This window comes from Leptonychotes weddellii, chromosome 3, assembly GCF_054177405.1.
Source record: "Leptonychotes weddellii isolate Sample4059 chromosome 3, ASM5417740v2, whole genome shotgun sequence".
Taxonomy (NCBI): domain Eukaryota; kingdom Metazoa; phylum Chordata; class Mammalia; order Carnivora; family Phocidae; genus Leptonychotes; species Leptonychotes weddellii.
In genome coordinates, this window is record NC_138371.1 from 96,341 (window position 1) to 107,668 (window position 11,328).

General features: G+C 48.7%; 1 protein-coding gene across 1 annotated transcript in view; it reads right to left on the minus strand.

The window, feature by feature from the left end:
* The window catches only part of ING5 (inhibitor of growth family member 5), a 22,041-nt gene extending 12,461 nt beyond the window's left edge, over window positions 1-9,580 (minus strand). The window contains exons 1-5 of the mRNA XM_006750740.3: window positions 9,498-9,580; window positions 7,253-7,324; window positions 4,655-4,821; window positions 3,100-3,211; window positions 2,843-2,936 (exon numbers count right to left, since the gene is read on the minus strand). Of these exons, the coding sequence (XP_006750803.1) occupies window positions 2,843-2,936; window positions 3,100-3,211; window positions 4,655-4,821; window positions 7,253-7,324; window positions 9,498-9,534 (482 nt within the window). The 5' untranslated portion in view covers window positions 9,535-9,580. The remainder of the gene's footprint in view (window positions 1-2,842; window positions 2,937-3,099; window positions 3,212-4,654; window positions 4,822-7,252; window positions 7,325-9,497) is intronic.
* Window positions 9,581-11,328: the final 1,748 nt, after the last annotated feature.

The following is an 11,328-nucleotide window of genomic DNA, read 5'->3' on the forward strand; positions in this document are numbered from 1 at the left end:
GGGTGGCTCAGTTGGTTAAGCGACTGCCTTCGGCTCAGGTCATGATCCTGGAGTCCCTGGATCGAGTCCCGCATCGGGCTCCCTGCTCGGCGAGGAGCCTGCTTCTCCCTCTAACCCTCCCCCCTCTCATGTACTCTCTCTCTCTCTCTCATTCTCGCTCTCTCAAATAAATAAATAAATCTTTAAAAAAAAAAAAAAACCAAAAAAAAAAAAAACAACAAAAAAAACCCCTAAAAAATGCTTGATTATTCTAAAAGAAGACACTAAAATAAGAGATGGCACAGACAACTAACAACAAGAGGGTAAATTTAAATCCAATCATATCAGTAATTACATTAAATCTGAGTACTCTAAATATTACAGTAAAAAAGCAGAGATTGTCAGACTAGATAAAAAAAGCAAGAGTCAGCTTTGCTGACTTCAAGAAACCCACTCTAAATACAAACACAAAAATACGTTGAAAGTAAAAGAATGAAAAAGGAAAAAGATCCACCATGCAAAAACTCATCGTAAGACAATTGGAGTGACTATCATAATATCAGACCAAGTAGACTTCAAAACAAAGAATATTACAAGAAATAAAAAAAGGGAGACATTTCATAACAATGAAGGAGTCAGCTATTTTTAGAAAAACCTAAATGCGTATGTACCAACAAATAACAGAACTTTAAAATATGTGAAGCAAAAACTGACAGACAGAAAGGAGAAATAGACAAATCCATAGCTAGAGTTGAAGATTTCAACATTCTTCCCTTAGTATTATCAGTCGAATAAGCAGAGTATCAGTAAGGATACAGAAGACCAACAACACTATCAACCAAGCTATCTGATTGACATCTACAGAACACTCCACCAAAAACAGCAAAACACAACATTCTTTTTTCAAGGGTATATGGAACATACAGCAAAACAGGACCACAAACCATAACACAAGTCTTAATCGATTTCAGAGAATTTCTATTATATGATATTCTCTGATCATAGCAAAATTAATTCAAAAATTGAAATCAGAAAGTTACCTGGAAAATCCCAAATTATTTGGAAGCTGAGAACATACTTCTACATAAGCTATGAGTCAAAGAAGAATCACAAAGGAAATTTTAAAATATTTTGAATGGAATAAAAATAACACAACATATCCAAATTTGTGGGATATGCTAAAACAGTAATTAGATTTAACAGTAATTAGAAGAAAATTTATAGTTTTAAATACTTATATGAGAAAAGAAGGAAAGTATGAAAATCACTGATCTAAGCTACTTTCACCTTAAAAAGCCAGAAAAAGAAAAGCAAAGTAAATTCAAGTACTGGAAAGGAAAAAATAAAACTATGAGCAGAAATAGGGGCGCCTGGGTGGCTCAGTAGGTTAAGCATCTGACTCGTGATTTGGGCTCAGGTCATGATCTCAGGGTCGTGAGACTGAGCCCTGCGTAAGGCTCTGTGCTGGGCGTGGAGTCTAAGATTCTCTCTCTCCCTCTTCCTCTGCCCCTCCCCCCTCTAAAAAAATATATGAGCAGAAATCAATGATAGAAAACAAACAACAGAGAAAATATAAAAACCAACAAAACCAAAATCTAATTCTCTGTAAAGATCAAGACAAGATGAGAGAAGACATAAATTATCAACATTAGGTCTGAAAGAGGAATCATCAGTACAGATCCTACAACAGAAAGATGATCATGTATTATGAGCAATTTGATGTGAATAAATCTGACAACTTACATGAAACAACCAATTCCTTGAAAGACACAGATTACCAAAACTGACTCAAGAAGAAATAGAAAGGCTGAATAGTTCCATAACTTTAAAGAAACTGAATACAGCATTCAACAGTAAACTTAAAATAAGTACATTTTATTGTATGTAAATTATTTCTTAATAAAATTAACTTTGAAGGTTAAGTAAAAAATGAGCAAGATTAAACTATAGCGTCCAGGAATGCGCATGTTGGGGACAACACTATAAAGAATGGAAATAAACACCACATACGTCTGGGTCATGTTTACCTGGGGCAGAGGAAGGCGGTTATGGTTTTGACAGGTATATGAAAGTGCTTCTGATAGCAGTCAGTGACAGAGAAGGATGTGCCTGAGAGTAATTCATTAAACTACATGTTTGTTCTGCATGTGTATACTGCAAGATGGTATTTGGCGTTTTTCTTAAAAGTTTAAACACCAGGTTTAAGAACCAAAATTTCTCCCTTTTTTTGGTCAAGAACTGACTCTGAGATCTCCCCCTAACTGTCAAAACCATGTCCACGGACGCCACTGGGCACTTTACTGTTTTCACTGTACTCTAAAAATCACTTCTGTGAAGCAACACAGTAGCTTGGGGGATGAGGGAAGCAGGTGGGAGAAAGCTTTAAATGAAATATTCTGAAGTTCAAGGTAAATGATACATATATTTAATAAATGCAGTCATGCAACTTAATAACAAATATATCCAAAATATATATTTATACATAAAACAATGAACAGCTATATATTTAGCTGCTAAAGCGTGGCTTAGCCTGAACTGTCAATAAATATAGTGTCATTCAAGAGGCAGGACACACAGTGGCTAAGAGCATGGGTTGTGGAGTCAGACCGCCCAGTGCACACCCAGCTCTCCCACACAGGAGCTGTAAAACCTAGGGCCGGTCCCGCTCCCTGGGAACCCCGTCGGGCTGCCGAGCACAGCGGAGCTGGAGCCTGCACACGGAAAGCATGCAGAACTACACCCACCGCGGGCATGCAGGAAGCACTTCCTCGCTGTTAGCTGCCATTGGTGTTTCTAGATGCTAAGGAAATACTGATGCTAAGTAACCTTTGGGGAGAAAGAGACAAGGAAAAGAGCCTCTCACCCTCCTTTGTGCTTCTTTTTCTTTGGAGTGTCTTCCTCTGAGGTCCTCCTGCCACGACCCCGGGAGCCTCTTTTTTCTTTCTGACCTCGACCTTCTGAAAGACAATAAACACCCCAATTATCTTCACAGAATTCACTGAAGCAGGACACGAGTTACTCAAATATATTTACCATAATGTTCCTCACATATTTATCACCAAAATTCTTCAAAACTCCACAGAAAACAGTAACAAAATAAAGAAAAATTAACAGACTTGCTTTTTAACCCTCGTCCTCCAGAGCTTTCAAAGTCACTGCCCTCCATCTTGTCCTTCAGATCCGCTTCGAAGCGCGCCAGGTCTGCATCGAGCCTTCGAATGTGTTTATCCACCTACAGAGAAGGATGCTCACGAGTCTTATTTAAAAATGAAAGCAAAACACCTCAAGAATCAAACACACTGGAAATCAACCAGGAAGTATTTTCTTGCACTTTAATTGAGTTTTCAATTAAGAAAGCTCCTAAAACAAGGTCCACTATCTCAGTTTATGAAGGGTCTTTGTCCCCACGTTTTGAAACCTTAACAGAAGAAACCCTACTCAGGAAAACCACGACGGCAGGCAATAAGGAGAAATGGGGCTGTGATATGCAATGGAATGGGGACGAGGACATATAATACTAAACCCTAATTTAACCCTAGTTTAAAAATCTGAAGAACTTACAGGTTCTCAGAGAAAAGGCCTCTAACACTGTAGTCAGGACAAGATGGAAGAAAGAAGAGAAGGCAGTGGGGTCAAAGCATGGGGATGAGACAGTGACCACACTGCCCCAACGGAGGAGGCCCCCAGAGAGACGGCACACTCGGCCCCTCACCCAGCGGACTCACAACAGTCAACCCATTAACCCACACCATGTGTCACTGTCCAAAAGGAGGACTTCTCTATCCATCCTTGTCTGGAAACAAACTATAATCTCAAACTCTGTTACGCATCAGAGAGAATCTGACTGTCTTTGACAACTGATCAAACCTAACTTTTAAAAAGCAGGCTGCTTACTGTAAAGATTCAGCACTTCGGAGGGGCACGTGGGTTAAGCATCCAACTCCTGATTTCGCCTCAGGTCATGATCTCAGGGTCTTAAGATCAAGCCCCGTGTCAGGCTCAGAAAGGAGTCTGCTTGAGATTTTCCCTCCCCCACAACCCCATCCCCCATATACATGCACGCTCTCTGGCGCTCTCAATCTCTCTCTCTCTCTCAAGTAAATAAATCTTAAAAAAAAAAAAAAAAAGATTCAGCACTTTAGGGCATCAAAACCCCAAATAAGCATTACATTCTCCTTTTAGAGTATTCTTTCTCGAATACAGCTTAATTCAGGTTTTTAAAAAATTGTTTTTTATTGGGGGAGGCAGGGAACGGAGTTAGGTGACAGTGTGTGAGGACGACAGAGCTTCCGTCACTACACAACCTGATGTGCATCACAGGACAATGGCTCTGTGCCACCGTGAGCCCCACACAAGACCTACTTGAGAGAAAACTGGACACAACAAATTCTAGGACTTTACCTAGAGTTGACAAAATAAGCATTAAAGAAATATATAAAAACTAAGAGCAGATAAAGTGTCCAAATATACAAGCACAAAGGGCATGGAAACCAGACTGCAGGACGGCCCCTGAGGAAGGACACCCCAACGCATGCCTTATCTAGAAGCATCTCTCTGTCAAAATCTGACCCCACTTCAGATGCACCACTTCTCAGCAGCTGGTCCCTTCCCACGTAAAAGGGAGGAGCCTGGGCCCCCAGCTGCCCCCCGGGCCCCCAGCCCCCAACCTCCTCACCATCTCATAGGTCTGCATGGCCAGCTGCACCTTGTCATCACTGTACTCCTTACACTTGCTGTAGGCACTCTGGATCTTCTGCAGGTGCTCCACACGCTGGTCTGGAGAAAGTGTCTTCACTGTGGATATATACTCTGCAGCCAGGATATCGATCTCTGCCTTCTTATCTGACAGAGAAATGGGGGAAAAGCTAGTCCCTGCAAGAGATTCCCTGATAACAAGTAAAGCTGAACAATGCCAAGTTGCGGGGCGCCTGGGTGGCTCAGTCGTTAGGCGTCTGCCTTCGGCTCAGGTCATGATCCCAGGGTCCTGGGATCGAGCCCCGCATTGGGCTCCCTGCTCCGCGGGAAGCCTGCTTCTCCCTCTGCCACTCCCCCTGCTTGTGTTCCCTCTCTCTCTCTCCCTCTGTCAAATAATAAAATCTTAAAAAATAACAAAACAAAGAACAAAGCCAAGTTGCAGCAAAGAAGTGGCTGACTCAACACGGAGGCACCGCTGGTGGGAGCACAGCGGGCACGGCCTTCGGCAAACAGCCCAGCACCAGGGGCCGTGGGGACACCACAGCTAGGACAGCACACCCAGGACGTGACAGTGTTTTTAAGTGCCCTCCCAGAAAGTACGCATGCCGACCTCTCTGACTCCCCACAGTCCCTGCTGGAATAGCAAGTTATGAGCTCACCTTAGCTACAACCTGGCATACTAGTCCTCAGTACACACACCCTAGATTTAGGATACATACGGGACAACATTCATAAATGCAGACAACAGGAAACGAGCCAAATGTGCAATCCACAATAAAACAGACCAATAAGCTGTGGTCCATTCACACAGCAACCAAAACGGCACAACAACTATTACACACAGCAACGTGAGTTAATCCCACAGAAAGTGGCAGTGAGCCAGAAAAGCGAGACACAAAGGACAATGTACTGTGAGATCCCACTGATATTAAGGATGGACACATACAACTGTGAACTCTTTGGTTTAAGGAGGTGAGAAAACTTGTTGTAGGGGAAACTGAGGGTGGGAGCCCCTTGCGGGGAGGGGCAGCATGCTCAGCAGGCTTACACAGGGCCCCAGGCGCCCGAGGCCCCACTTCTCCGTCTAGGGAGAGGTTTGTAAGGTGCTGTTTGTTGGGCAATTTACAAACACTTGTGCTTATTCCTGAATGTAAATGCTGTATTTCATAATAACAGAACTCTCTGTATCTGCTAGTCAGGAGACTGTAGCTCAGTGAAAAACCACAGCTATTCTGATCTTACAAAACCTGTGGCAGGCACAATGAATGAAAAATCACCCACACCCAAGCACATCGCCACAAAACATAAAACCTCAGGGACAAAGACAGCAGTCCAGAGGCTGCCTAACAAGAAAGGCAAGAAGACCACAGGTATACGGGCGCCTGGGTGGCTCAGTCATTAAGCGTCTGCCCTTGGCTCAGGTCATGGTCTCAGGGTCCTGGGATCAAGCCCCGCATCGGGCTCCCTGCTCAGTGGGAAGCCTGCTTCTCCCTCTCCCACTCTGCCTGCTTGTGTTCCCTCTCTCGCTGTATCTCTCTATCAAATAAATAAATAAAATAAAATAAAATAAAAAAAGAAGACCACAGGTATAAAGGATGAGGAATCAGATCTCTCAAGGGCCACAGGGACGCTGGGAAACAAAGCAGCAGTGCCTTCCACATGCTGAGGGAAAATGATTGTCAAGCTGGAATTCTATACCCAGCCAAACTGTTCATCAACTATGAGACCAGAACAAGCATGTTTTCAGACATATGGCATTAAGAAATCTACCTTCCCATGTACCGTTTTTTCAGGAAACTACTGGAGGAAAGGCTCCACTACAATAAGGGATCAAGAGAAAGGATGTTTACAACACAGGAATCAGGGTCCTGCCCCAAAGATGAGCAGAGGCAGTGCCTGTGCCGCAGGCCTGGAAACAGCCAGCCCAGACAAGACCCATAGGACAGAGGCTCCAGGGGAAAGGTCTGAATGTGCAGGGCAAACTTAGGACTGGCAGATCACCTGGGGCAGCAGACACAATGAAAACGTGCAACGTGTATGGAACATGGAAAACAAGGCAATTATGAGCTCTAAGAAAAAGTTATTCCAAAAAGGTCTCGTAAGCATAGCATGTGATGTGGCCCAGCTGCAAACCACCTCCACAGGAGTCCTGAAGGAAACGCCATCCCAGGTCTATGGCAGACTCAGATTCTAAGCCTAGACACCAGGAGACGGGGGGGGGAGGGGGGAAGCAAACCTTCATATTCCACAATAACAGAATAAAGTCCAAAGCAAAAGGGAAATACAGTAAGAAACAGCAGCAAAAACATGATGTTTAGAAACAAGGAGCTAAATACCAGAAGACTGCAAAGTGCTATCTGTTTAAACCACGTATACACAGTTTGAAACCAGAAAACCTTTTAAAGGAAAGGAAAGATAACGAGGAATGCACGATGGTTGTAAAGATGCTACAGGAAGCTGTGCTAGAACCCAAAAAACCAAGTCGAATTTTAAAGTGTCAGCATTGTCCGTAAGACGGGGCCACCTCTCCCCAGCTGTCAGAGCCCACCTCGGGCTGTACTAAAGAGCCCGGACCTACCTTCTGTCCTCTGGTCCAGCTCTCGCATGAGCTGGAAGTTCCTCTGAAGCTCACACGGAAGGTTCTCAATGCCTGAAACATAGAGACGTGTACTTCTCAGTAGCAGGATAAAACCTGCCTTCCAGACTTTACACCTAAAGTTTACAAAGAATAAGCTCCCTTCATTTTCTGTTTCTGTTAGGATTTGAGGAACAGAAGGATTAAGTTAAGTCTTTGGGGGAGACAGGCTTCAGATGGTGTTGGAAGCTGGAAAAGTTAGAGGAGGACTTACCCTCCAGCTGCAAGCAGAGGCCGGGAAGGTGGCCCTTGTGACTCTTCCATCCCGGCCCTTGTGACTCTTCCATCCCACACCCCCAGCCAGTCCTCCCCTCTCAGTACCCCCTCACAGTGGGTAAGACCAAAGCCCTGGGGTCTCTTTACTCTGATACCCAGTTCATGGGGTGGTGCCGGCCAGTGCTGTGTGGTAGACTTCATGCAAGGAGACATGGTCTGAGCTATACAATACAACAGCCATTGGCCACGGGGCTGCTGAGCACCTGAAATGGGGCTACTACGACTGAGGGACTGAACTTTTCCTTTGCTCAAGTTTCATTCATTTCAAGTTACACAGACCATGCTGGCCAGCACAGGTCGAAGACCCCAGCCCACACTGCTTTCCCCACTGCACTGCCGTGCTCCTACTCCAGGCCAGCCATCCAGCCTGTCTGCAAGCTTACAGCTGCCCAGCTCACCCAGAGAATGGCACACATGCCCTCCCCAGCCTCCAGGCTCACCACAGCCTCCCCAAGGACCTCCCTGTTCTGTCCTATCCTGGGTTCTGCAGGACAGTGCCACCCCAGGTCTCTCACCGCCTGCTGGGCTCCTTCATGCCCCTTAATCTGCTGTGAACTTTTAAAAAGTCCATTTACCCCATTTGAAAGTAAGTTCCAGGAAAATGAGGACCGAGGCTTAGCACACAGCAGGTGTTCAAAACTCAAGCAGGCACCTCCATTCTGAGCCTGCACACAGGTGCCCCGTGCACGATGGAACTCACAATCCTCAAAGTGTCTTCATAGGGCTCACTGGGCAGGTACCAGGACAAGAAGGGCAAGCCACAGTGCTCCCCAGCAGACAGGTCAGCGCAGTAAAGACAGGGCAGGAAAGGGCCTCCCCTCCTCAGTGCTCTCTCACCGGGACCCCCTCCCATGGCTCGGGCTGAACCCCACCATCTCCCCCAGGGCAGGGGCTCACTCCCCACCGTCAGCAGCTGCAGGTACCAATGCCCGTGTATATTCCCACTGCAATAGAGAGCTCCAGAGCACCCAGCCCAGCCCCCCCCAGCCGCCCCCCCAAGGCCGTCCGCAGCCAGAGCCAGATCAGCAGCGTTCAAACGTGGGCTCTCCGCTGTGGAGTGCATGACCTTGACAAGCTACTTGGCCTCCACGGCCTGCATTCTCCCACCTGCTCAGAAGTTCTCAGGACGCCCCAACCTGAGCTACATGTAGGCAGAAGGATGCCTGCAGGAAGAGTCTCCCAGACGTCTTTCCGTGGTGACCATCACTGCCCTCAACACCTGAACCAGCCCTGCCAGTCCCCTCCCACCAACGCCACGCGGAAGGACAGGCACCCTAGGAGACTCTCCCCGCCAGTACTGGCTCCCCCAACTCCCAGGTCACCGCACGAGCAGGCACAGAACCCCGGCTGGAGTCCCCCCCACATCCCGGACCCGGAGCCCCCCAGGACCAGCCCAGCGTCCGAGGAGGTTGGGGCTCGAACATAGAAGCCTGACTGCGCGGTGGGGGCGGGGCCAGGGCGGGGCCTAAGGCGTGGGGGCGGTGCCAAGCCAGCGGAGCGGGGCTATGAGGGGCGGAGCGGGGCCGTGAGGTGGGCCTTGCCCGGGAGGGGCCGAGGGCGGGGAGGGCGGGGCGGCCGCTGAGGCCAGGGCCGAGGGCGGGGCCTAGCCGGAGAGGGCGGGGCCGTGGCACGCAAGCCCCGCCCCGTGCCCACCAGCCCCCGCCCCTCCGTGACGCACCTGGAATTGGCGCGGCCGTGACGGTGGGACCCCCGCGCCGCGCCCCCCGCGCGCACCTCCTTGCGGCCCCGCCCCGCCCGGCGCGCGCCCCCGCCGCCCCCGCCGCTGCCGGACCGCCCTTGCCACCCCCACGAGCCCTCGGGGTCCGCGCGCGGCGCCTGGTGCCCGCGGGGTGGGCCCGTGTGGGGAGACCCTGCGCGGGCGCCGGGCCCGAGGGCCGCGAGGGGCGCTTACTGTCCAGGTAGTGCTCCAAGTACATGGCGGTCGCCATCTTCGTCCGCGGCCGCGCTCTAGGTCTGCGCGGGCGGGCGGGGCCGCGAGGGGCGGAGGCGGGGCCGGCGCGTTCACTATTAATGAACCTCGGGCGCTGATTGGTCCCCCAGGTGGGGCGGGGCGCCGTCTGGACATGCCCCCCGGCTTCCGGTCGGAGGGCTGCGCGCGGCGTCGCGCGGGAGCGGGGTCCGGGCTCGGGGGCGGGGTTGAGGGCCCCGCACATCCTGGATGCACGTCCCTGCCCGCGTGGCCGGGGCCCGGGCTCCCGCCCCCCTCCCCGGCAGCTGCTCTGGCCGGAGCAGGTGCGGGCGGGTGTGACGAGCGCGGTCCCGCGAGCGCGCGCGGAGTCCCCAGCGCCCAGCGGGGCGGCCGGCGACGCACGTGCAGGTGGAGCGCGGGGCTCGGGAGAAGGGCCTGCGCCCCTGAGCTTCAAGGCCTTCCTCCCGCTGCTTACCACACCCTGACCAGTGGAGTAGCAGTGTCGTTATTAAAGATGGGTGTTTAAACATACAGTCCCTCTCGTGAGCTCTCCCCTAAACCTGCCCTAGTCTAACAAATGGAAGCACTGCTTTTGCCAATTTTACGTTCACTGAGAAAATTCAAACTACATAGGAACTTACAGTTTCCCCACCTCCTCAGGATACAGATCTGTGACCCTTGTTCACCTTTGAATATGAATGTTAGCAGTTTGGGTGCATCCTTTCTGGCCTCCACTGCTTGGGAAAATGCACATATGCACAGGTACGTAATTGCACACCACCGACCTTTGGGGCTACGTTGTTTTTTTTTTTCTTTTAACTAAACAGACTTTATTTTTTAGAGTAGTTTTAAGTTTACGAAAAAACTGAGAAGTGGAGTTCCTGTATACCCCTAAACACGTGCGCGCGCGCGCGCGCGCGCACACACACACACACACAGCCCCATTACAAATACCTTGCACTAGTGGTACATTTATTATAACTGATGAAATAATATTGATACATTATTATTAAAGTTCATAGTTTACATTAGGGCTCACTCTGTGTTGTACATTCTATAGGTTTTGACAAGTGTATAATGACATGTATTCAACATTACAATATACAGAATAGTTTCTCTGCCCCCCAAATCCTGTGCTCCACTTTTTATCCCTCTCCCCACTCCCCACACCCCTGACAAACACTGATCTTTTTACTGCATTTTCCCTTTTCCGGAATGTGGTAGAGTTGGAATCACACAGTGTATGCAGACTTTTCAGACTGGCTTCTTTCACTAAGTAAAATGCATTTAAGTTTCCTCCATGCTTTTTTGTGGCTTGATAGCTCATTTCTTCTTAACGCTGAGTAATAGTTCATTGTCTGGATGGACCACAGTTTACCCATTCACCTATTGAAGGACTTCGTGGTTGTTTCCAAGTTTTGCCAATTATGAATAAAGCTGCTGTAATCATTTGTGTACAGGTTTTTGTGTGGACATGTTTTTAATTCCTTTGGTTAAATACAAAGAAGTGTAAGATTGTCTAGGTTTGTAGGAAACCCCCAAACTGGCTTCCAAAATGGCCGCATGATTTTGCATTTCTACCAGCAAAGAATAAAGAGTTCATGTTGCTGGGCGCCTGGGTGGCTCAGTCGGTTAAGCGGCTGCCTTCAGCTCAGGTCATGATCCCAGGATTCTGGGATCGAGTCCCACATCGGGCTCCTTACTCAGCAGAGAGCCTGCTTCTCCCTCTGCCTGCCTGCCACTCCCCCTGCTTGTGCTCTCTCTCTCTCACTCTCTCTGTGTCGAATAAATAAAGTCTTTAAAAAAAAAAAAA